Source organism: Xiphias gladius, chromosome 1 (genome assembly GCF_016859285.1).
Source record: "Xiphias gladius isolate SHS-SW01 ecotype Sanya breed wild chromosome 1, ASM1685928v1, whole genome shotgun sequence".
NCBI classification, from domain to species: Eukaryota; Metazoa; Chordata; class Actinopteri; order Istiophoriformes; family Xiphiidae; genus Xiphias; species Xiphias gladius.
The window spans coordinates 32,323,639-32,350,332 of NC_053400.1; the positions used below are offsets into that span (position 1 = coordinate 32,323,639).

The following is a 26,694-nucleotide window of genomic DNA, read 5'->3' on the forward strand; positions in this document are numbered from 1 at the left end:
GTGTGTCTTGAGTTTGCAAAACTTTTTTTTTTTTTGCCACAATCACCTCAACTTGTTGCATCATGTTTTTAAACTGTGTCATTTAATCGGCAAATTTCTTTCGAGTGGTAAATCGGTGGATGTTTTCAACACTTTATTGACTTAATATTAGATGTAGATGTGTTTTAATTTGATATTGATGATTTTATATTTTGATATGTTTTCAGTAATTTCATAGATTTTAACCCGGAACAAGACCAATTATCTAACAAATTACAGGACCAACAAGCCTCTCCAGGGTTGCTATTTTATGATCCACAATAAAAATACAGATACTCCTCTGTATAATATTTTATTTCCTCAACCTATTTAGAGATGCATGTACAACAGATGCACGTACATAAAGGCGACGGCTCTTTTAAAGAAGCAGAGGGCTGCAGGGAGCGGAGCCCCAGCCTCCGGCTCCCGCTGATTTGAATGTGAAGCTGCAGATTACCTTTACGTTCTCCGTGGAGGACTTTGATCTCCTGGTTGCCTTGGTTACTGTGCATCATCCGGTACATCTTACTCATCGGTCATACTCGCAGCTGCAACCTTACCGTAGCCTGCAACACACCGCAACGAAAAACGCCGTGTGCAGATTAAAAGAAAAGCCACCACAGTTTCTTTCTTTGGATGGCAGGACGCTGTTTGACAAACGTCGGGATTTCCGTCTGCAGATTTGCAACGCTGTCGGTTTGACAGACAGGTCTGCCACGCTGAGGCGAGATCGACGTTGAGTTAGGGTTCCTGCTGAACTAAAAACATCCATTAACAGCTTCTTTGATGAAACAGGGTTAACTGTGCTGCCCAGTCAGTCATTGGCGGTGGAATCTGCACTCCGATTACATACTGCGTCACTGTAAAGGCTAATAACGACAACACTATCATCACTACTCACAAATGAACCCACTCTAAACCCAGACTGCCAGACACGAGGGACTCAGGTCGCTCAGGTCACTACATTTTTATCCATAGAGGACTTGCTATTAGTCACACGTTTTTGTTCCAGACTAAGGTTAAGATATACACACACTCACACACGGCTGCTGCATTTTCGTATTGTGCAACAAAAAAAAAAAAAAAAAAAAAAAGAATGAAAGCAAAAAGAAAATATCTGTGGCATCAGACTCATCTGCCGTGAAACAAATCATCATAAAGACCATTGGTTTCCAGTGAGCCCTGCTTGTACGTGCATGTGTACCTTTTAAATTCTCTCGTATTGTAATAGCTGAAGAAAAACTGACTTAACATAGAAATGCTATTTTAAAAGATGTATATTCAAGAAGCTAACCTGTCCGGTTCTGAAGAGGCACATGTAACCTGGCTGTGCTGTGCTGTAAAGAAAGCATTTGTGATCGTTTTTTCCTCCTTTCTGCTTCATGGTTGAACTTTCATCTCTTGTTTTAAGTGCAATATTCTCTTTATCTCTCTTTAAATGCTTAAAAAGGCATAATAGAAAACAGATTTATTGTTAAAAGGGAAAAAGTGTGGTGAAGACCAATAAAAACATCATTTACTGAAGAAAAATGTCTCCCTCTTCTTGTCATTTCGTACCATTATATCACATATGTTTTCTTTCTGAAAAAAAAAAGTTCTTAGTTACAAAGGAGGTTATGTTTTCACCCGTGTCTGTTTGGTGGTTGGTCTGTATTTTCGTTTGCCAGTAGGATTACACAAAAAGTACTGAAATGATTTGCACCGAACTTGGCGTAGGGATGGAACAAGGACCGGGGAAGAACCCGTTAGATTTTGGGCCAGATCCGGATCATTTACTATCAATTTGAATTTTTTTGTCTGAAGTCTGGTGCATGTTGTTTGACCCGGGCCTTGGCGGAGGTCTGCTTTCAACTGAGTGCCGTTCTAGTCTTAGCTTTTTATTGAACGGATTTGGGATGTAATGTATAGACCCCTGGGGAACATGAATGTCTGTGCTAAATGTCACAGCAATCCACCTAGTAGCCAAGATACTGCAAGCAAAACCACAAATGTGAGCCTCGTGGTGATAGGGGAAAAAAGTCAGAGCATCACTACGATTCATCTTCTGGGAACCATGAAGGTCTGCACAAAAATTTGCGTCAATCCATCTTGTAGATGCTGAGAAATCTCACTTGATACTCTAAGTTGAAACTTTGACTTGCTGATGACGTTAAAAAAAAAGTGTCAGGGGATCACCGAGGTCAATAGGATACATCTTCTGGGCACCGTGAATCTCTGTACCCAAATAAAGGACAATGCATCCACGGCTGTTGAGATATTTCACACAAAACCGCAAAGGTCAACCTCGTGGAAAGAATAAGTAAGGGGATCGCCAAAGTCAGTAGGATTCGTCCTCTGGGGATCATGAATGTCTGGACAAAGCTGTTGAAATATTTAGTTCGGACCAAAGTGTTGGACCGAGTGACAGGCAGACATTGCTGTCCCTAGAGCTGTGCTGTTAGCATGGCTAAAAAAAAAAAAATGTTCATTTTCTCATCTTTCCCCTTCTTGTTAATCATCTAATGACCCCTCAGATTCATCTTCCTTTGGGAGGTTCTGAACCACAGGTTGGGAACCGCTGATCGAGGCCTTGTCGACACCAGTTTTCCCCCTTGGCAGGCTCAGAGTGTAAGGATGATGCAATCTAGCGGGGGTTGCAGCACACAGAGGAGTCCAGATACAAGAACAGTGTGGGCTTTGTTCTGACTGTGTTAAACCCTTTTTCAACAGTCTGAGAATCCACGGATCTGCGGGGTAGAAGCGCTGAGGGGCGGAAGTGAGCTGTTTGTCATGCAAAACAAGGTGAACAGAGGCGGCAGTGATTTGTGGAGCATCCGGTCCCCGTTTCTGTGGTCAGATTGAGAAGCCCGGACACTGTTTGGTCTTTGAGAGGCTGGTATTGTGCCATGAGGAAGGAGCAGAGCAGGCCGGAGGACGATCACCGCTGTGAGAAGCTGCTGAATGGATGCTGCAATGACATCACCTCCAGGGTCACATGATCAGGGTGGAGTGCAGCAGGAACAACAGATGTTGCAGTTTCCCTTTTCCCAAGTACAATTACTCAAGTGCTCTACTTAAGTACAATTTTGAGATATTTTTACTTGAATCTGAAAAGAAGCCGTCAAGATGTGATTGAAGTGTAGACTTTCAGCTTTGATTCAAAGGGTTTAACAAAAATATCACATTAATCGTTTAGGATTTACGGCCATTTTTATACATAGTCCCTCATTTTCAGAGGATCACAAGTAATCGGACAAATGAAGAAGTTTCGCTGCCAGGTTTGGCCTGTTTCCTCGTTATTTCATTACAAAGTAAGCAGGTAAAAGGTCTGGAGTCGATTCCAAGTGTGGAATTTGCATTGGGCGGCTGTTCATGGGGACTCTCAATATGAGGTCCCTTAGAGGCGTCGATGCAAATGAAGGAGGCCGTCATTAGGCTGAAAACAGAAAACAAACCTATCAGACAGGTTTGTGTCACTGTCCAAATACTTATGGACCTAACTGTATGATGCTGAAATGGGTCATTGTAAAAACTAAGTACTTTTACTTTAAGTTTCTTTCTTTTCTCTCTCTCCCTCTTGAAAGAGAGGGAAATCAAAAGAGAGAAAGAGAGAAGTGGGGGGGTAGAACATAGCACAGTACAAGAACCACATAAAGATGTATAATAATAATGAGACTATTAATAAAACTAGTAATAAAAATAATAGGGCTAATTATAAAACTAATAAAACTAAATATAAAAACAGTAATGATGATCATAATATTTGAACCAGTGGGTGTTGAGCAGGATCATGGGGCCAGTAGGTGGTTTGCAGTCACAGATCCAGACTCTGCATCACCAGGGGCAGAAATACCTGCAGAAAGCGACAGGAAGAGAGAGGAGAGAGACGAGGAAGAACAAAACTACGGGAGAGGGAAGAAGAAGAAGTCAAGTTAGTAACAAGCATTGATGCCATATAAATGTATACAGATGGAGATGAGGAGGAGGAGAGAGGAGCATCATGGGAAGTCCCCCGGCAGTCTAGGCCTTCAGCAGCATGACTAGGGGACGGTTCAAGACAAGCCCGAGCAGCCCTGACTGTGAGTTTTATCAAAGAGGAAGGTTTTAAGCCTCCTCTTAAACCTGGAGAGGGCGTCTGCCTCCCGGACCCAAACTGGAAGATGGTTCCACAGCAGAGGAGCCTGACAGCTGAAGGCTGAAGGCTCCTCTACCTGCCTCCCATTCTGCCTTTGGAGACTCTAGGAACCACAAGCAAGCCCGCGTTCCTGGAGCGCAGTGTTCTACTGGGGTAATAGGCTTCTATGAGCTCTTTCAGATGTGATGGTGCCCGACCATTAAGGGCTTTGTAGGTGAGGAGGAGGATTTTAAATTCTATTCTGAATTTCACAGGGAGCCAATGCAGAGAAGCTAACACAGGAGAAGTGTGATCTCTTTTCATGGTTCCTGTCAGTACTTGCACTGCAGCGTTCTGGATCAGCTGGAGAGTATTTTAAAGATTTGTTGGGACAGCCTGATAATAAGGAGTTGCAATAATCCAGCCTAGAAGTAACAAAAGCATGGACCAGTTTTTCTGCGTCTCTTTGAGACAGGATGTGTCTGATTTTTGCAATGTTACATAGCTGACAAAGGCGGTCCTTGAAGTTTGTTTTATGTGGGAGTTAAAGGACATATCCTGATTCAAAATAACTCAGATACTCGTAACGGTGGTACTGGGGGCCAGGGCAAAGGCATCTAGAGTAACTATATCATTAGATAATGTGTTTGAGGTGTTGGGGGCCAAGTACAGTAACTTTAGTTTTGTCTAAGTTTAACAGCAGAAGGTTGCTGGTCATCCAGGTCTTTATGTCCTGAAGGCCTGCTTGAAGTTTAGCTAACTGATTGGTTTCATCTGGTTTCATTTACAAGTATAATTGGGTATCATCTGCATAACAATAGAAGTTCATGGAGTGTTTCCTAATAATATTGCCTAAAGGAAGCATATATAAGGTGAATAGATCTGGTCCAAGCACAGAACCTTGTGGAACTCCATGACTAACTTTTGAGTATAAGGAGAATTTATCGCTAACGTGCACAAACTGAAATCAATCTGATAAACGGGATTTAAACCAGCTTAGAACGGTTCCTTTAATGCCAATTAAATGTTCCAGTCTCTGTAATAGGATATGATGGTCAATGGTATTAAATGCAGCACTAAGATCTAACAGCACAAGTACAGAGACAAGTCCTTTGTCTGATGCAATTAGATGGTGATTTGTAACTTTTACCTGTGCTGTCTCTGTGCTATAATGCACTTTAAATCCTGACTGAAAATCCTCAAGTAAACTATTATTATGTAAAGAGTCACACAAATGGTTGGCAACAGCTTTCTCAAGGATCTTAGAGAGAAAGGGAAGGTTAGATATGGGTCTACAGTCTGGTAAGAAATATGGATCAAGTGTAGGCTTTTTAAGAAGAGGTTTAATTACAGCTATTTTAAAGGACTGCGGTACACAGCCTGTTAATAGAGACAGATTGATTCTATCTAGTAAAGAGGTGCTAACTAAGGGTAAAACTTCCTTAAGCAGCCTAGTTGGGATGGGGTCTAGGAGACAGGTTGATGGTTTAGATGAAGACATTGTTGAAGTTAGTTGGCAAAGGTCAATGGGAGAGAAACTAAGTATACATCAGGTTTTACAGCTGTTTCTAAGGTGCCTGTGTTTGAAGATAAATTGGGGCCGGTTGAGGGCAGGAGGTGATGAATTTTGTCTCTAATAGTTAGAATTTTATCATTAAAGAAGCTCCTGAAATCATCACTGCTGAGAGCTATAGGTACACATGGATCAATGAAGCTATGACTCTCTGTCAACGTGGCTACAGTGCTGAAAAGAAACCCAGGGTTGTTTTTATTTTCCTCTATTAGAGATGAGTAATAGGCTGCTCTGGCATTACAGTTTAAAGACCATCATGCCAAGCTAAGCGGGATACTTCCAGTTTGGTAGAACGCCATATCCTTTCAAGTTTTCACATAGTTTGACTAAAATATGTGGGTTTGGGAGTTAAACCGTGGAGCGAACCTCTGCTGTTTTATGATCTTTTTTAGAGGGGCAATAGAGTCGAGAGTCATTCTCATGGAGTCTGCAGCTCTATCAACAAGATCAATTTGGGAGGGACTGAAGTCAGCATAAGAGTCCTCTGTTATATTGAAACATGGCAGTGAATTCAGTGCTGATGGAATCAGTTCCTTAAATTTAGCTACATCACTGTCAGATAGACATCTAGAAGAGACATTTCTGCCTAATAGTGTGTAGTCCAGCAATAGGAATTCAAAACTTACCAAACAAGGGTCCGATAAAGGAGGATTCTGTGGAAAGACTATTAAAGTCCCAAAGTCAGAACAAGGTTGAGGGTGCGGTTCAAAAGTGAGTGGGTTTATTTACACCCTGAGCGAAGCCAATCGAGTCTAATAAGGAGATAAACACAGTTCGTCCACATGAATATTGAAATCACCTACTATAATTACTTAATCAAGTTTGTCCTCAGTACAGATAAAAAATTCAGAGCGTGGGCTAGGAGCGGAACGCTATAACAAATAGAACAGGCTTTAAAGTTTTCCATGATGGACGTGAGAGACTAAGAACCAGGCTTTTGAAGGCGTTATAATTGAGCTTAGGTTTAAGGTTGATTATTGGGCTTGAGTTGAAAACAGGGGGTTCATTAAGCTGACATATTCATCATGACCAAGCCAGTTTCAGTGAGACTAATTATATCAATATGATGATTTGATATTAGACCATTTACTAATGTCTAAAGACAAATTGAGTACATAAATTTTCTATTTTATCCGTCTTTAAATTTTCTCCCCACTACACTTAAGGGGGCAATAACTGTACTTTCTACTCCACTACATTCATCCAACAGATATAGCTACTGGTGACAGATATAATGCATTGTTATAAATTTAACTACCCACCAGTAGATCAAGTTGTTAAAATTAGCTCCACCTCCACAAGCTACAATAAAATGCTGCTTTACACAAAACTGGATCAGTAATAACAATCCAATAGTACAGTGATGTACTAATAATAAAATAACATTCTGAAAATCTTGTCTTTGCTGACTTCTGGTGGTTAAAAGCACGTACAGGTGTCCTGCAGGACGCTGTGACATCACTATTGGGTGTGGTTACAGGTGCAAATTCAGCAGAAAAATTTTAACTGAATTTCCAAAAGTAAATCTGCAAAAGAATTCCATCCATTAGTGTTATGTGAATATTAGGAGTTGGACGCGTCGGGATGAACAGTTGGTCTCTTCAGTGGACGTTACGTCACAAACTTCATGTACGTCATGATTTATTCACCGAGTCTATTTCCATTGTACTTTGTTGCATTTTGCTGAAATTTGTGATGGTTGATACACCAACATTTCCACCTCAGCCAAGCGTAAAAACCTTTTTTTGGCAATATTTTGACTTGTTTTTTTTTTTTTCCCCCCAAATGTCTGGCGTTTCCACTCAGGGTGAGTTTTCAGGGCAAACTGAAACGGACTTACTGAGTTTCAGTCTGGTGTTAAGCTACTCTTTAAGTATAAAGTACAGAAGTTCCAAACAAAACTGTGCACGGAGACGCGGACACTGGTTCTGGTAGGTAAATTTTCCATGTTGTAAGCACCAGAATTCCAGACCGAGATTTCAGAGACAGACATCTTAAAATGAAAATCTGGACAAATTAAACCGAAACAATCTGCACGGCCGAATGCCACCAGAGGTGAGAAAATGCGTTTGTGTGTGTTGTAATTCTGGTGAACTGACCCTTTACGCGATCAGCGCCTGCTGCACTGAAGCAAAACACAGTGAGCTCAAGAAAAACGGCACACGACCAGACTGGCGTCATCTTTTTTTAATATGTACACACAGACAGGACAACAGGTGAGTGTTTCACTAACTCACAGTTGCGTTTTGCACCTCTACAGTACATTGCAATGTAACATGAAATCCCACTGATTAAACACAGAATTGCACATCAGTGTACTCATCTACCTGAATTGCTTCTCAAGCACGTGTGCAACCCCCTCCCCATACACACATACACACCTGCTACATTACTGCTTGCCACAATAAAAGCACATCGAATGTAAAACGCCCCTCCTGTTTGTTCAGTGATAAAATGATAGATTAGCTTTCAGATTTTTCCCACATCATGAGGTGATTTTTACAAAAAAATACAATAGCTATGGTACAATTAAATATCTAATGTGTGGCTATTAAAAATACCAGACATTTCTTTTCAAGATGCAATTTCAAAATAAATATTTTCTCTCTCTCTTTTCCTACTGATTATATTAAATCTTCGATGAGGCTTAAGGACTTTGGCAGTAAGCAGTGCACACAAGGTTTGACCTGGAGATTACTTACACTTTAAAGTTACACATTTTTTACTTATTTGAATGACGATTCAGCTGCTGTCGTTCAGCTTTTGATTTGTTTGTTTTTTTTCTCTAATCACCAATGCAGGTACTAAACATGTAGCGCCACAGAAGCTCAGCACCGGATAAACTCTGGCGCATGATGAATAACAGAAGAGCCACTGATTGTATTTTCTGTCAGTTTCTCTGTCCTGTACTGCAAGTCATTTCCTGTGTTACTCATAAAAGCAGTGGGTCTATACGTCACTGTGTCCTGTGATTTCCTGGAAATCAGGAAAGCTTTCGCTCATGTAGCAATGATAAAGTGTGGCTGCCCCGGTGCCAGGAAACACGCCCTGATACCCATCACCTGAATGTGAGGATGATATAAAAATTGGTAATACGAAGGCTAAAGCTTCACTACTGCAGCCGTCCAAGAGTAAGGGCTGAAGGTAAGAAAGACGAGAGGCCGACTTTACACAATTTAAAGCTCCATTAATCCATATCTTTGTGGTTGCAATGAATCAGCTGAACACGTGAACTGTGAAAACCCACACAGAGTTATCCAGTCAACTCCATCTCGATGTAGCTTTTTAGCCTCTTTTAGCTCTTTTGGTTTTACAGCTCATTTCCTGTTCGACTAAGTACTCTCCTCAACCCCCGATAAATCCACTGTCCACTCCCTGCTCAGCACCAAATGACGTTAGTGGAACATCTCAAAGCTAAAACGCCAGATGTTTTTCTCAGGAGTTGGTGGAGAGCAAACCAGAGCTAAAAGGGGAGTGACTATTGGACTTACATTCATCAGGTGGACACAAAGACCACTCCGATAAAAATGATAATGTAGCTCAGAGTCTGCTGGATGCGGAAGTGAGCAACTGTATCCTCACACTTTTACTAAAACAACTTTGTAAGGTGGTAAAATGTCAGGGCTGTGAGTTTCTCTGCTTCTTTTGGAGTTTTTCTGCCCCCTAGTGGCCAAATATCGATTAATGCAGCTTTAAGGAAGGGCCTTGTGCAACAGCATATAAGCAACAGTAACAGGGGGCTGTTTAATTTAAACTTAACAATAAAGCTTCACCTTACAACAAGTGGCTTCCTCCATCTTTACAGATAGATGGACTGAACCAGTGGACTGTCACAGGAGGCTCGGTGGTCTCACTGGTGTGTCACCAGTGTGCTTTTTCAAAAGGAAACGAACAGCACGTGTGGCATTGTCATATGATTCTCCAACCCTGGGCCTAGTGTGAGGATCAGCTGCCCATAATTACCCAACACACAGTCATCAAGCTGGAGGAGAGCGGAGGCCTGGTTGGCTGTAGCTCAGTGCCTCGCTGCTCATGACCGACAACAAGGATGATGCCTGTAAAGTTACAGATGTAACCACAGTAGTTTCTGACGGAGCTGCTCTCCTGTAGTTTTCCACGCCCTACGGCTCCGCCGCGTGAGCGGCTCCAACCTCCAGAGGGGTCTCAGGATGGGGGAGGCTTTCTGGACTGTCCATCCATAACTCCATGGACTCCTGAGTGTCAAAGAACTCGTCGGGTCCCTCAGGAGACTGGGGCGTCTGGGAGCTAGAGCCTGCCTCGCTGCTGCTCTCTCTGAGCTCCAGCAGCACAGGCAGAGAGCCCGGGAGGCAGTAACCCTCTATCCGACCCAGAGCGAGCTCAGCTAACGCAGAGCAGGGCGGCCTCAGGCCAGGATCTGAAATTGGAGGATCCAGGGCTGCAGAGGCCCCCTCCGGCCCTTCCTGCATGTGTTCAGGATTATCTAGCTGGTGACCAGTAACGTCGTCATCCTCTGGTGAGTTCTTTGGAGTCAGAGGGACTTCAGTGAGGTTTGACACTGCAGGGTAAGTTGGGTCGAGGACTTGTGACCCCGTGGCAGACGTTGGCTGAGTGGAAATGTTTTGAGAGGAGTGAGCTTCCTCACTGCTCTGAGGGGTGAGGGAGATCTTATCGCTGAAACTGAAGCGTGGGGAAGTGTCAGCTGTGGTGGGAGAGGACGGCCCAGCGCTGGACACTGTGCTGGATGGACCGCTGCTGTCTGCACAGACAGAAAAACAACCCCATAGAAGCAGTGTGAGAGGGAATAAGAATATAGAAATAAACAGTCCCCGTCCCCATTTAGCGCACACATCTACCACTTGGAAAAAAAAAAAAAAAAAAAAAAAAAGTAAAAAGAAGTAACAATTTATTAGATTTCCTTGCAAGAAAAGACCTAAGTGTTGTGGGTTGGTTCACTGGGTTCTGCAGATTACAAACAGGAGAAACAGACACTGACCTGTGAGCTCATTTAAAACAGGCTGTAATGGATGACATGTATGCCATAAATAATCCACAAACGTCTGAAACTGAGATAGCCGTAGGACGCCAACCTAGAAATGTCAAATCTCGGTGTGGAGCGAGGAGCTGCTGGGATACTCACACCAAGGAGGTCTGTCAGAACGAGATCTGAGAGAGATGGAAGAAGAGAGGACTCGCTGAGGGATGTACGAGTCCACTGACGGCTGGTTGTGTGCGTCAAACATGGCTGACAGAGCTGCAGGGATGAAAACAGAACCACAGGCCAAGTTAAGTGGCGACGATTACGATGTTTATAAATAATAACATGAAATTTGGGTTTGTTTCTAACCTCTGGAAGTCCTGGTGTGCAGGTCCCCTGCGCTCTCGCACACGCCGGTGAGGAACTCGTTGACTTGTTTTAGTGACAGCGAGTTGTGCAGAGTTTCCAGAGGATAGATGGAGGGCACCATGGAGCAGCCTTCGAAGCCTGCGGCAGAGGAGAGACATGACACCCGCAGGCGCATCAGCCCCCAGTTAGACCAGGCGGTCAGAAGAGGAGCAGGCAGAACCACTTCAGCTGAGACCTGACACCACCGCACCAATGCCACCCTTAAACTACACCTCAACACGGTGCTCTGAAATCCTGATCCTGTTTCTGAACGGGACCTAACCTGCTGTGAACTCCTGCCAGCCTCAACGGTTTGTTTCCACTCAGGCAAGTTGCAGAAACCATGCTGAACGCCAAGACAACATGACACCATGTCAAACGGTAACACGTCTACGTATCCTGAACGTCTGGCTCCATTCGCAGAAGCAAGCAGGTCTCGAAAACATAATGTCTGCCTTTCTGGCGAGACCCAACGCACGCAGGCTGCAGCTCTGACAGCAGCGCACAGCGGTCCAAGCCGACCGGACTGCAGCTCGGGACCAACACGTTATCAGTTCGTCCACTGTTAGTTCACAACCAAGCCGCATTTCACCAGAGCCGTTCACAATCACAAAGCGTCAAACCACAGCTCGCCCCGACTGTTTAAAACCTCCAGAGAGGATGTTTTACGGTGTTCATCTGCACAGGGTGTGAGTACGCCACGTGTACAGCAAACAAGCAGGAATCACATGCTGGTTAAGGTCAGGAAGGAGGGCAACTGGCATTCAAACTGAACTCAAACACAGCAGCTGATTCCAAATGCAGTCGAATCTCATGTGGATCAATACCAGTTCCTATTCCGTCTTTGTGAAACACGGATGGTACAGGCTAGTGATGATATGTCGTCTGCTTAAAGCTGGAAGTATTAAAAAAATAAAAATAAAAAAATAAAATCTTTAAATCGAGACATCTTGGAGCCAAGATGGTGCCACAGCAATCTGTTGATGTGTCGCTTAAGCTTGGAAATATTCATATGTCACAACCCACTGCAAATATGACACTATATGCAATTATGTAGATTAATGAACAGTGTGTGGAGGATTGTGCAGATAATGTACGTTTCACTTCTAATGTATACTGTCTATTGAGCTGCGTATACCTGAGAGCTTTAGTACTAATGTCAAAATGACACATTTTTCTATAGTTCAAGAATGAAAACTAGTTTTTCTACAAAACCCTTTTTTCGAATGCACCAAACCTCTCGGCGTTGTCATGACACAAGCAGCTGTGCGAGAATTTTGCCAAAATAAAATGGTCTAAGACAAATCTCTTGATTTAGATCAGGCAAAAATCCGATCAAAGAGGCAAACTAGACTATGAATCTGACTGAACATTTGATGAGGACTTCTGATACACACTGCTACAGACTCATTTCAGTCTGCACTCAAAGCATTACTGAGGTTTGAAGCCCAACCAAACCATGTATGGAAAAGGACAGCGAATTTCTGTTTTTTGCTGCTGTGTGCCAGATGTTGGCCTTCCGATCACTGCAGCATGTCGACACATCGGTGGGCGTCGGTGAGTGTGAATACTCCGTTCTCTTTTTCTTTGTAGTTTTTATGGTTGTTCGTTTGTTGTTTTGTTAAACTAATTATTGTGCCCCTTGTCTGTGGCTGCTGTGATAATTAAGTTTCCTGCCAGGATGAACACAGGGTTTATTTTTTTTTCCCATCTAGAGGGCCTCAATCTGAAACCAACTGGAAATGATGTGTGTTGCTGTTTTATTGTGTAAATATTTACTCTAGCAATGTCAATTTGTCTTGCATTGGTGTATTAAGAGTTCTAGCACAAGCCGTTGTTATGACGCTTGGTAATATTACTTTTGTGTAGTGTTTATTTATTTAGTTAGTTTTAAAAACAGTGCGTGGGTGTGGGACAGACCACAAAACAAAGTCTGAAATCAAAACCTGTGAAGCAACGTTAGCAAAGCGTGTGTTTGGCAGTAATAGTCACTCATTAGAATGGCTGCCTGGTATCCTTCTAATCTAACCTTAGCGAAGGAAGGTGACATGTTTATTAAAATAAATAAACAAGAAAACTATATTTCTTACAGTGAAGTTATCTTTGACTGCTGGTCCAAAAAATGCCATCTGCCGGTAAAGGTTTTTAACCATTAAAATTTGGATTAGAGCTGAACAGATAAGACAATAAGTCTAATTAATTGTTGAAGCAATTTTTTTGAGAATGAGTGCTAGAATTTTACTGATTCCATCTGTTCAAATGGAAATTTGTATTTACTAGTTTACTTAGTCCTCTGTGATCGTAAACTCAGTAGCTTTGGGATTTGGACTGTTGTTCAGACAAAATAAACATGTGAAGATGTCATCTTGGGCTCTGGGAAATTGTCATTGTGATTTTTCCTTATCCTCTGTCATTTCATCGACCGAACAATTAATTGAGAAATTATAAATCAGATTACTCCATAATGACAATAATTGTTAGTTACAGCCATATTTTGATATATTGTTACAGGTCAATTCTAAAACATGTTGGTTTAAGAATCTACGATCCTTGAAGGGGAAAGAAAAATAGAATTACAAACTGAGGGTTTACAGATGCACCAAACATCTGTAAACCCTCAGTTTTAAAGTGGGGGGGGGGGGGGGACTGAAACCACTGCAGAGGGAAGGATAGAAGTTGTTTTATAGCTACATAAATGGCCCAAAAATCCCAAACAGCTCACACCACTCCAGCTTGCAATCTGCATAACCACAGAGACAGGCAAGCATGCAGAAACATCAAGAGGCAAAGCATGATAGTCAACCACAGAACAAGCACAGGCCCAACTAAACCATGAGCAGTGGTTGGACAGGGTGTGAGGCTGGGGGTATGGAGGGCGGGGCCAGGGGCTGACCGTAGAGGTACTCTAGGGGGTCCTGGCCGGAGATGAGCCAGTTTCGGAAGAGGCGGAGGTGGTAGGAGCACTGGTGGAGGTGGTGGGCCAGCGCCCCGTCCAGAGAGAGGTAGCGGCCCAGGCTGAGGTCGGTGGAGAAACGCCTCAACAACTGGGCCACATGGTGCTCCTCCAAGGGCTCTGAGGAAGAAGAGGGAGAGCGAGGAAGGACAGAGCAGTGGAGGAGGAGGAGGAAGAGGAGGAGGAGCGGTACAAAAGACATGAAATGATAGGATATAAGCTAGCAAGAAGGGATAGAGAGAAGGACCGAACTACTATACAGATGAGAGGGGAAAGAAGAGCTTGGAGAGAAAGGGAGGGATACAGCAAAGAGGAAAGAGGAGGGAGACGTGTAGTGTGTGTACGTTTGTGTGTATAAAGGTCTTTTATTGTTGTAAACAAAAGAGGCAGCCAACAGCTTATCCCGGCTGCCAAGCAGCCAAAGATCAGAAAAAGCAGCAAATCATCTAAAGCAATTTTTAGTGATCAGGGTCAACTAGCACTTCGGCAAAGCTTGGAACAAGACACTGAAAATAAAAAGAATAAAAAACTCATCATGTTGCTCCTCTGCAGCATCTCAATGTTACTTTAATAATCTGTATACTCTTCAAAATATAAAAATCGATCCAATTCATAATGACAACCCACAAAGGAGCAAGTGTGATACAGGACATTTACAGGAAGCGGTTATAGCCCAAAATGAAGAAGAGTCTTGCAGCCACCTCTCCAAAGAAACACAGCAGAAGCAGCTAAATATGCAGACAAATGTTGTGTCCACAGTAACTAACAATTTGGACCACTGATGTCATCTTATTACACTATTTAGACAAAGCTGCAGCTGGACATTTGGTGCCAACACAAAACTGCATCAGTGGGGGCCGTCGTACCTGTGGCAGTGCTCCAGAGAGGTGGAGCCACCGCTATGGTGGATGTGTCATCTTGTGTTCCTGTGGTAAATGATATATGTAAGACAAAAACATACTAATATAGTGCGTGGAAGTTGTACTGAATGAGTTTTCATGGTATCATCTTAACAAGACGTGTTCATTTTGTGGGCTACTTTGAATTCTCTACAGGTGTACTGAGTGAGATCTGACTGCCGCATTCACACCTCGTAGCTCTGGCTGACAGGTCGACTTGCACAGAAAACTTGCCACCGAGACACTTGATGAATTCCGAGTCAACTTTTTCCAGCAGTCACACCAATTAAAAAACAAAAAAAGCAAAACAAAACAAACAAAAAGACATAAATCTCGTAATACGCATACAAAGCAATTCAATTCAACTTTGCTATTCAATCCCAATGCAAAGATATGAGATGATTTCCAAGATCCCACCTGACCACTACTTGTCTACTTGATATAGCGCGGACCGACAGACAAAAAGAAAAAAGACAACCTGATCGTAAAGCTAAGTGGTTCACAACAACAAACGCCTGCTGCTACGATAATATCTCATTGTTAAAATAAATAAATACAATAAATAAAAAATAGCAAAGTTCACTCGTAGCCACAAACACTGTCATTAGACTTCATCATTAATAATCGAATATTTGCCCCTTTTCAAATCTTGAACACACTGAACAACCGTATCTGTGCACTGAAAACATTGAAGAGCATGTGTGTGCTTCTAAATGAAAACAAAACTGACCAATGTTTCTTTCATAACAGACACAGGAGATGGGGTGAACAACGCTTTAACCCTTCCCCAGTTTGTCAGTTAGAGCCAATCCTGGTTCCGTCAGCTGTAACTACATACAGAATACAGAAAGGCCTTGTAAAAACAGGTTACAGGTTAACATTACTGAGGGAGCGTGATGAAGCTGAGTTCAGAGGAAACAGGAGAAGGGTTAAACATTCGTGCTGTTGGTGGCGTTTTAACAATGAGCTCGATTTCACATCCTCTACAATGATGGCAACAGGTGTGTATTTTATGTAATTACTGTGTACACATGCACACAAGCACGGGCGCGCACACACACACACACACACACACACACACACACACACACACACACACACACACCTATCCACTGAAAAAATAAATAAAAAAAATACTGAATTATTGGGTAATGATGACCAATTTAAAAATTGTATGCAGGATGTTAAACAGGGTTCCCACCCTTGGTGAAGTACAAAACTCCATTATAATGCTCTTTATATTATTTTTCTGGTTTTTAAAAACATGAAAACGGTGACGGAGAGATGAAGCTTCAAAGGTTTAAAAAGGGAACGATGAATCTGTTTGCTATTACAGGTCCAAAAAGAGACAGCCAGGGTTCACTCGTTATTACCTCCACCGAGGAGGTAATGTTTTCATCCGTGTCTGTTTGTTGGTTTGTTTGTCAGCAGGATTACGCAAAAAAATACCAAACCCATTTGCGCCAATCTTGGTGGAGGAATTGGGCATGGGCCAGGGAAAAACCCATTAAACTGCTGTATAATGTCTTCTAGAGCACTCAGCTTGGAGTGCATAGTGCATAGTGCTCTATGCAGGCTTTTTTTTAACAAAAAGCCTGCATTACAAACTGAGGCCTTTAGGTTTGAAAAACATAAACCAATCAGGGACGATCTAACAAAAGACACTACTGAGTTGCATTCAAAATGTAGGATCCATTGCTTTGAGTTTGACCCATATTAGGGATGAAACACCAGGATATCACATATCTGCTGCTTCAATTCTAAACCTTCTTTGTCTCTTGCAAGTCCCCAAACTTTATGGAAGTGCAAAACTAAATTACAGTGGCCCTTTAATAAATAAGGGCTATTGTTATGAGAATCTATGATGTTGACCTTCAGAAATGACTTTTCAACTGGCCCTGTAATTTTAAACCCACCGATTCTCCTGATCTTGGTTAACCTGATTGTCGGTGTATCTAGGCAATTAATATTATTAAGTACAAAAATGAACAACAGTTGGCTGATATCTGACTTTAAATAGAAACACACCACCATTAAAGCAGAGGCCAAAAGTCGAAATGCATTGGTCTCACAAAGTGCTGAGGTTTTGTCATCTCAATACTATTCCCCTTCTTCACACAACTTGGAAAAAGCTCTGCCTGTGCCAGAAAATCCTGTTCTGCACGAAATTCTGCGTAATCCTAACAAGGAGACACAAAGCTCAGATTAAATTACTGCAGTACTGACCCAACTCTCCTCTAGCAGGACCAGAACAGGGATTTTCTTATTCCATGTCCGGGCCAAAAAAAAAAAATAAATAAAAATAAAATAAAATAAATGCACGGGCAAAGTCATAGTAACCATTACAACCACTGTAACATTACAACTACTGAGTGAGTTACTCTGCAATCAGAGGCTTTTTATAAAAGTGGAGGTTGGGTCACAGCAGTAATGAAGCCGGTGGAGACAATCAAGTGCGCTGAAATGAAATGAAGCCAAAGTCAGACTCAGACTGGATGTACAATAGATATTTTGCAATATTGTGCTGTATCAAAGGAAAGTCTTTTCAGTCTGTTTTGGTGAATTCTCCATTTTATCTGCACAATATTTTAACTGCGAAGACACAAGCGGCTCTCTGTTAGGTTATATACCAGTGGCAGCTACTTTTGAACACTTGTACGATGACATTACACGTATACATTATGCTCAAGAAATCAGATTACTGCAGAAAGCCAACTGCAACCAGAATACTTAGGTGCATGTAAACGTACTCATCGACCCTAGGCTTGTGTCCTGATCCTACTAACTTTAGAAAACACAAAGGGAAGTAGACGAGTGCTGTGTCTCTGACTTAAACTGGACATTAAGGAACTACCAGACACTGAATAATACTCACAAAATGTATCACAATGGAAATCATCTAGGCTGGAACAAATACAATACAATGGCAACGGTAAATGTAAGTTTAGCATTGAATGTCTGTGAAATGTTGACTGCTGATAAGTGGAAGAGGACGTAACAAAACTTTACTATTCTCTACTGTCAAGGGGGGATGAGATGATTGCAGTTTACTAGAATGTTTCTGTCAATCATCCAGAATTGAACAGATACCATGTAAAAGACGTAAAAATACTTTAAATTGGAAATAATTCCCTGCTGATATCTAGAGTTTTTCCTTACAGGTTTAAGCTGCGTGAATGAGACTATATTTTGTGCTTCACTACTATGAGGCCTTTGCAAAATTCGCTGAGATTCCCTGTCTCCAAATTTCTCAATATTTCTCAAATTTAATGACTAGTGGGAACCCTGGTTAGAAAGAGAATGTCAGGTAGTATTAGAAAAGTAAGAATCCAAAGCGTATGGGTACACAAAAACTTTAAATCATTAGGTGGAACAAAACAAAAACAAAAACTAAACAAAAAACAAAAACAAAAAAAACGGAAACCTGGAATGCTGGAAGGCCATGGGAAAAAAAAAACAAACAAAAAAAAAAACCCAAGGTCAAAAAACAAAAGTTTGAGGACATGCAAGACAAAGGGAGATGAAGTGGAAAAATACTTGAAAGAAGCAGACGTACCATTAGTCGGATGCTTTGCAAACGACACAGAAAATCGTTTTACTGCCGGCATAGACAACAACTCTGAGGAAATAAAAAAAAAAAAAAATTCACTAGTGTTACTATGAGCCACAGTAACTAGTATATAATTTTTTTTTATCATTTCCCTATTCCTTTTCTAATGTGGACGCAGTTGTGGAAAGATCGACCAACAGCTTCTATACAAATGATTGGTTTAAGAATCAGAACTCTGTTCCGGTTTATGAAGGAGCCCTAACTGAAGTTACTATTAAAACAGATCCTTGATGTTAAAAGTTTGAAGATGTTTGGAGATGGCTGTGGGCCGACATGTAGATAGAACATCTTCTGATGACAAAGTGAGATGAAATGATTTTAACTCAGGAGGTGAAGAGTACACACCAAAAAGTTAAGAACTGTGATAAACAAGCCCAATATTCAGGTCTGATTTCTGCTTTCCTTTCCTTTTCCTTCTTGAAGTCTAACCATGACAAGCTAAACAACAAGCCCGCTAATTAGTTAAATGCTGTTCTGACTCCCATTGTGTTCTGTGACACAAAGACGACAATGAAAAATACCAACTGTCGAACCTGACCAGGATTAAGAAGATTCAGCATGGAAAAAAAATCAAGATGGGAAACCAACACTACACTCAGAGGAGCATGCACTGATGCATTACAATTTGGGCGTACTGACTGCATCGGGACTACAATGCTTCCTTTGACTGTTGAAAATGAGGTGTAACAAGATGGATGACAAAGACCAACAGCGACGCAACATGTGAGACAACCAGGAGGATGGAGGCTGAGAGGAGACGGAGTCTGTATGATGCCACACTGACACCTACTGGACGACATAACAACAGACATTAAAGTCAGCTACACAATCATGGCCAAGCCTGGTGGCCATGTTTTGATGCGTCATTAAGCCTTGAATTCAATATTGACCATTTACAATTTCTTTTCACATATAAAATTATTCAAAAAAAAAGAGCTTGAATAATATTTGCGCACAGTTACGGCCATACCATCCAAACTCAAATGGGGAGGGCTAATGTACTCAAAAAATGTGAAAAAAAAAAAAAAATTAAGCATGGATGATGGGAATGTACATTTGCTGTATGACTTCTGCTATGGAGTTGTAATTTGTTGCTAAGTTTAAATCAGATTATTACATTTCTACAGGAAATATCACAAATGTTTCTAAAGTCAGTCGCCTGCAGTTGTGTTCAATCTATAAACTGGCTGATCTTCAGTGTATAGATTTCGGGTTCACTGTAAATATGAGAGAACTGGAAAGTGGACAAACTGTAGTAAGAAGTCAGTGCAGCCGTTAACCATGCAAAAAATAAATAAATAAATAAATTTAAAAAAAATTAATTTATTAAAAACATGGGGAGATCATGATTTAAGAATGAGGGGAAGGTAACGGACATGTACTGATGAACAGTTGCTTTATACATGCAGTAGCTCTAAAAAGAAGAAGAAAAAAAAATCATAAATATTGTATGCGGTTCAGAATGGGGGGGAAAAAAAAAAAAAAAAATATCAAGCTTCTACTAACATCTCCAACACACTCTCAAAAAAGTGCTGACTTCTATAAAAAAAAGGACAAGTGTGATCAACACTGCACAGTTAAGCTTGTGCTTTTGCCACATTTCCTGTTCTTGTCTTCACAAATTTTAACACTATTTATTCTGTTTGGAAGTTTTAATTGGGCATGAGGCAGCATGTATACAAATTGATAAAGGAAAAACACCAATTTTACTCAAAGTGGTGTGCAAGAACAAAAATGATGGAAAAATCCAGTGGTTTTGGTGACTAGAATGAATATGGAGTCTAAAAAAGAAATTATTAGAAAAACATGACTGTAAAATACTATAATATACATGTATGGGCATACGTGATACTTATATAGCATATATTCTTCTTGTCCGACTATGTTTACTGCTGATATTTTGGATATTGTCTAACTACTGTAATCAACACTTTTTCATAGTAAAACATATCTACAGTGACCATTTCTACTTAATAGGTTCAAGTGCCAACTTTCCCCACAGGGCTCTACTCGTGATGTCAAACTTACAGGACTTTATATTTTCAGGACTGAGGAAGTGTGTAAGACACTGATCTGCTGTTGCCCTGTGCAGGTTTGTGAAGGAGCACGGTCTCAAACACGTACCGTCTTTGTAGGACAGACTGCCAGTGGAGAATTTTTTGCGGTGTGCGCGTGCGTAGTCCTGCAGGTTAGGGGCGCTAGAGGACCCACCTAGGACAGTGGTGCTGAAGAGCCCGGCGCACTGAGACCCTGCGAGGGGGGCGGGTGGGTTAGTCACCACTACATAACATGCTGTTACTCAAACAACTGACCAGACAGAAACTGAGAAAGAGAGAAAAAGAGACAGAAAAAGATATAGACAGGCAGACAGAGACAGCAAGACATAAGGACCCAGAGGAGACCATGCAACTCATACCAACATCTATCTCTATTTCTACACTCCACAAGAGGATGGAAAAAGTTTTTAAAGTGTAACCACTATGTCAGGCTATGGGGTTAAAAGGAAAAATCCACCCTGACATCCTTTCCCAGTTTTGCTTATCAGTTTGTGAGACATTCAATGCATCAAGTACCCACTCTCCTCCTTCCTCTTGCTTTTCAACATTAGTATTTCCAAACTCAGAACCCAAAAGAGAAACAGAGAAAGAAAAAGTAGTCAGAGGAAAGAGTAACAAAATGCAATCAGTCTTTCAGACTTTTCTCTGATGACCTTCTTCAAGTAGGATTGCTGAATTCAAAATGGCGGTTTCGAAATTAAGTATGTTATACTCTTCTGAGGGACGGACCCTAAAACCCAATGATTATCTCTGATGTTTTAGAGAGCTGACGCTATATGAGTGGCTGGAAGTAATTCAACACATCATCCCACGGCAGCAAACAAAACTGACAGATGTACAATCTGGGGTGGATTTTTCTTTTAACAGCCACTACACCAGGGTTTAACAGCTCCAGAGTCAGTCATTCTATCAGGCTTATGCTGAAGGGGGAAAGGATTGAGGCTTACTTTGACGGAAAGAGGAGGCAGTGGAAATGTTAATCTGTGTGGACCTGCATAAAGGTTAACACTTTAACTCTGAATAGAATTTAAAGCCTCAGTATCTGAACACTGGTACAAATATTTGATGAGTTTCAACGCATTTAGTTCACAACGATGGAGCTGAAAAAAAAAATCTCAACTATTTACTTCTTGATGCAAAACAACTGTGTGTTGAGACCATTAAAAAAAAAAAAAAAAAAAAAAAAAAAAACACTGGACTCATCTCCTATACAGAGACTCTCAATTACATCCACTCAAAACTGGGATATTCTCAAATGTTTCTTGAAGACTGACTTAGATCCCAAAACAGGCATAAAATCTCATCACCATTTTATCTTTAGTCAGTACCGATTGTACTTGGAAACTCATTTTCTTCAAAAACAAGTAAATATGTTAACAAACACATTTATATTTCCATCTGGAGAAATTATATAAAGTCCAGCTGCGTGCGTGCATTTCCCAGGACTGTGAAAACAGCCCTCACAGTGTATTAGTTACATTAAATGATACTGTCCTCCCCGATCAAAAGTCATCTAATGAAATTTGCCCCCATCCTTCCCACTCTGGGCCATATCACACTGTCATATATACACACTGTTGCCACGGCAACATGGTATTTATGACACCTACCTAATCCACTTTGTTTCATCTCAGGGGATTGTCGTGAGCAGAACGAGAAGAGGCGATAACTGCCTACTTTGGAGGATGATGTCTCTGACAGGACCTGGTGGAAAAACAAACACACACACGCACGCCACAGACATCGTAAACCAGTCTCCACTGATGGCTGCTAGTTTGCAGAGTGAAATATGACCTTGGACAACATGACAGGCCAAAACCACAGAAGAGAGGCTCTAGGTCTATAAAACAAACTGATTATATAAGCAACTGAAAAAACACACACTCTCTGTGGAGGTTAATGATTAAACAGACTAGTAGTTCGATGCTGATAGTATTATAATGGACAATGCAGTAACTATGCAAGTCCACAATGACAGAAGCTTTGAAACGGATTTCAGCAACGAGATTCTGGTGTAATGAGTCTTCTGTTTTCCACGATTAGGTGCATTAATCAGTGACTCTCACCTCCATCGATCCAGTCTTATGATTGCGTATGAGTGGGGATCTCCTCTGAATGGTGATGGGCTCAGACAGTGGCACAGCACGGTCCGTCTCATCTCGTGAGAGGTCCTCCAGGCTGCCGGGGTCAGGCTGTTTCTGCCCGTTCTAGATGAGCAGAGAAAAGACGGAATATGCACGCTGCTATCTGCATAACAGTGACACGTTGAAAATGTTTGTATGTGATTATACCTGTCGTGCTACCTCTGCAGAAGCGGGCCTGAAGCCAAAGCCAGTTGGTGCATTCTCCTCCTCTTCAACGCCTTTTACCCCTGGGCTGAAGTGAAGCTCTACATGGAAGCGTTCCTCGGAGGTCAGGTCCTTTAGGGACAGATATCATTTTGAAAATTTTCTATACCATCTCCAGTACGACACTTTTTGTTTTCAGTAATTGGTGATACGGGCATATTTCAGTTGTTTCACAAAAGTAGTGAGGTCCAATACTAATAACAGGTACACATATTTAGCAGGTGCTTCAATATCTAAGATTTATCTTTACAGGGCAAACTTGTTGAGCAACAATGAAGATTATATTATCTACTTAATTTCACTCCTTCAATTCAATCATTTAAACCTCTTATTTACACACTGAGGAAGAAGGGCCCTCTTGTTGACAAGTTTATACTTCAAAAATCAAATGTATCTGCTCACAGAAATGTTGATAGAATGTCCTGTAGGCCTTGTGGCAAGGCAGCTGTACATGACAAAAAAAAAAAAAAAAAACACTACCTTATTGTTGTCCTCATACAGCATGATGACAATCTGAGTCATGTAGTTGAGTTCAGAGACGGCGCTGAGGTAATCCATGGCACGCCTCCACTGCTGGTCCTTCTCCTCCTGTTGCGCACATGCGGAAACACGAACACACACGCGCACACACACAAACACACACACACCCACCCACAGAACCTCAGCTTCAACTTTTACCCCCATCTGAGAAACATTTAAAGTCCTATAGGACTGATGTTTGATCGCTTACGTCAAGCAAGCCTCCATAGCGGAAAATGCTGAGCAAGGAGTGGACGTGACTCTCACTGGTGAAATATAAACGTGTCCTGACATGGCGCCCAGGAGACATCACTCCACGAGAGTACCTGCAAAGATGCCACTCGAGTCAAGTCAATATCACAAACCACAATTTTTCCCTCGCGGGACTTTACAATCTGTACTGCATGGAGCACTGTATTAGAGGCTCCAAATATTCTCCACAACTTAGTCCATACACTGTGCATCATGTCTTTCTATCTTGACAGCTTTGTAGTAAATTAAATGTACTCTTGGGAATCTTAATCACAGACTCACAGAGGATGTAGTTTGTTGACAGACTCGTCTTCATGGGTCCTCTGCAGGTCAAGTTGAATCTTTCTGACCAGTGGGAGGCAGTAGGCGTATGCTATATCCAATTTCTCCACTTTATTTATGCCATATTCCTGGAAAAAAAAAAAAAAAAAAAAACACACATAGAAAATGCTCCGTAACTGCTCAACTGGTAACATCTCTGACATTCATTGTTATTGTTTCACAAATTATGAAAACAGTTCACTGGTTTTAAAGAAGTCTTAGTCACAAAGAGAATCTAGGATAAATCGCCTGATTTTCTAATTTCCACTAAAGAACAAAACACACATTGTGTTATTAAATTAGCCAAGATGTTTATTTTATGGTTCAAATGTATCAACAATTAACTGTAAATTTGTATCACTTTTATTTTCTTGCACACCTTAGCATGGTTATTGATCTTTCATGTGTGTCTTGTTTTTTGCCTTTTAAATGGGAAGGACTTTGCAACAAACTAGCTTAGAATAAAAGCCAATAAATAAAATTACTTAGAATTAAAGTAAGTTCATGTTTAGGTTGGTAGCTTTGCATTCCTTCTGGTTATCTATACTCATCTGGGATTGTTATCAAAAAAAAAAAAAAAAAGACCTAAGACACAAAAAGACCAAGAAAATGATTCTTTGCAGTAGTTCATAGGTAACGTCCTTTTTGCCCTCCATTCCCTCCTTCCTCCTCCTCCTCCTCCCCCTCTCACTCTCTCTCTCTCTCTCTCACCTGTGGGATGACGACGTCAGCCAAAGCTCGAGACAGTCTGAACAGCTCAAGTGTGTCCTCCAGGCCTAGAGTAGCGTTGTGGATAACATCGTATTTCACACAGTCGTAAATGTCAGGTACTTTACTGATGTCGTAGCGGCCATTCTTCATGCGGAAGTCTCTCTCAAGTTTGGACCAGCGCTGCAGCATCAGCTCCAGTGTCTCACTGTGGTAAAGCTGCAGGTCTGAGGAGGTGAGAGACAGGAAGAATAGTTTAAAGATAAGTAGAAGATTTAACAAAGTTGATTCGATTTTGATAGGGAATTAAACTGTTGTAAGAGTATCAGGATACTGATTCTGGAAACTGAAACTGTCAAATTTCAATGCTTTGACGGACACAAATGAAACTCCACCCATCTATTGGAGTGGACATAAAAATCTTAAAACCTGGGCAAATAAAAACCAAAAATAACTGCATGGCAATATGCCACTATGGGTAAGACATCTGGGTCGAAACCTTTGTCAAACAAGAGTAACAGTCTATAGACATGCTTGTGTCTCCTCTATATAGGCACAGTGTTGCTTTGAGCTAAACGCTAACGTCAGCATGCTAACATGATCACAATGACAACGTTTACATGCTGATGTTGAGCATTTATTTGATTGTACAGCTGATGATGATGAGGCCTTTGGTTTTGCAGATATTTAAAAATAGGCTAAGAACTGGAAATTTTTTAATTTTGAACTGATAACGGTCTCCGGTGAAAAGACCGATCACAAAAGGAGGAGGATATGATTGTCTGTAACAAATATCATGGCAATCAATCAAATAGTTTTGGATTGTTTTTCACTGTAATGGGCTTGCAATGAAAATGTGGTGTGTCAAATATAAAAAGCTGAAAACCTTGGCATCCCTCTAGGGCTGGCAGAGGAATTTGCTCACCAGCTGACTTTGGGTCCTCCATTCTTTTGCGGATCTGGGAGGTGAGGCTCTGAATGAGGGCATAGACCTGGTCACATGTGGCCACTGGGTTCTGGACTATCTTCATTGAATTCACCAAAGAGGCACTACAGGTTGGGGCCAGCTGTCACACAAAGATGAAGATGACAAAGCACTTACATAAAAATCCAGTTAGGTAGAGCAAATAAACATTGACTACTTTCACATTTCAAAGACCCTGAAAACCCCGGCCTGCTAAAATGCACAAATTTGTGTGACTTTGTCATTTGATTTAACACAGCAAACTGAAGAAATATAATTAATCTGCCAACAGTTAGCTCAAGAAATAAACTTCTTTCCGCTTTCACTACGACAGGTCAGCAATCCTCTGAATGATCAAAGGAAATATGGGCACAGACCTCTCAATTAGTTCTGTGCCCAACTGTGTCTACGTATCATCTTCCGAGTCTGACAATTACTGTGGGAAACGTTTGTCAAAAAAGAACTCTTCAATTTCAAAGGTTAAGTAGAGAAGTCAGAATACATTACTATTTAAAGTCAGTTAGGGAGGAGTAGCTGTTGTGGTAGGATTTGAACACGCAAACTAACGTGTATGCTGCTATGTACAACCGCAAAAAGCAGTTATTGGCCTATGAGCAGCTCCACTTAAGGGAGTTAAGGGACGAGGGCCTCAACGGCACATTCACTTTAGGCAGAATTTCTCAAGCCAGCTGGGGATTTAAAACAAATATATTAATCTAGAGAAATCACTTTTTAATTATTTATCAGGCTCATGTGTTGTGTTTCAATATTGGCTTTCCCAAAAACGAGTGGCATAGACAGCCATCTTATTTCTTGCAGGCATCGCGGGTAGAATTTGAACTACCTCTTAAAAAAGCAATAGTTGTAGTCTGGAAATAATAATTGCACTGATCCAAAATGCCACAGCATTTGGGTTAATTCGGATCATTGCAAAACCAGCTACAAAACCGGTCATGACGTATGATGCACGACTTCATGTGTGTTTCCTGCAAAAAGGGGCTCGCAGGTCTACCG

At 41.4% G+C, this 26,694-nt stretch overlaps 1 protein-coding gene across 9 annotated transcripts in view; it reads right to left on the bottom strand.

Annotated features, from left to right (window-relative positions):
* Window positions 1–7,861: 7,861 nt before the first annotated feature.
* ppip5k1a (diphosphoinositol pentakisphosphate kinase 1a) overlaps window positions 7,862–26,694 on the bottom strand; it is a 35,512-nt gene continuing 16,679 nt past the window's right edge. For 3 of the 9 annotated variants that reach the window (XM_040122854.1, XM_040122940.1, XM_040122913.1), the window contains 13 exons: window positions 25,642–25,783; window positions 24,720–24,943; window positions 23,970–24,097; window positions 23,647–23,761; window positions 23,397–23,504; window positions 22,860–22,988; window positions 22,635–22,775; window positions 22,179–22,272; window positions 20,636–20,761; window positions 18,458–18,520; window positions 11,011–11,148; window positions 10,804–10,917; window positions 7,862–10,422 (listed from right to left, as the gene is read on the bottom strand). In XM_040122854.1, the coding sequence (XP_039978788.1) occupies window positions 9,806–10,422; window positions 10,804–10,917; window positions 11,011–11,148; window positions 18,458–18,520; window positions 20,636–20,761; window positions 22,179–22,272; window positions 22,635–22,775; window positions 22,860–22,988; window positions 23,397–23,504; window positions 23,647–23,761; window positions 23,970–24,097; window positions 24,720–24,943; window positions 25,642–25,783 (2,139 nt within the window). In that variant the 3' untranslated portion in view covers window positions 7,862–9,805. Of the gene's footprint in view, window positions 10,423–10,803; window positions 10,918–11,010; window positions 11,149–13,942; window positions 14,123–14,868; window positions 14,929–18,457; window positions 18,521–20,635; window positions 20,762–22,178; window positions 22,273–22,634; window positions 22,776–22,859; window positions 22,989–23,396; window positions 23,505–23,646; window positions 23,762–23,969; window positions 24,098–24,719; window positions 24,944–25,641; window positions 25,784–26,694 lie in introns of all 9 variants that reach the window. The other 6 variants (XM_040123297.1, XM_040122968.1, XM_040123119.1 and 3 more) reach the window with 6 other exon arrangements.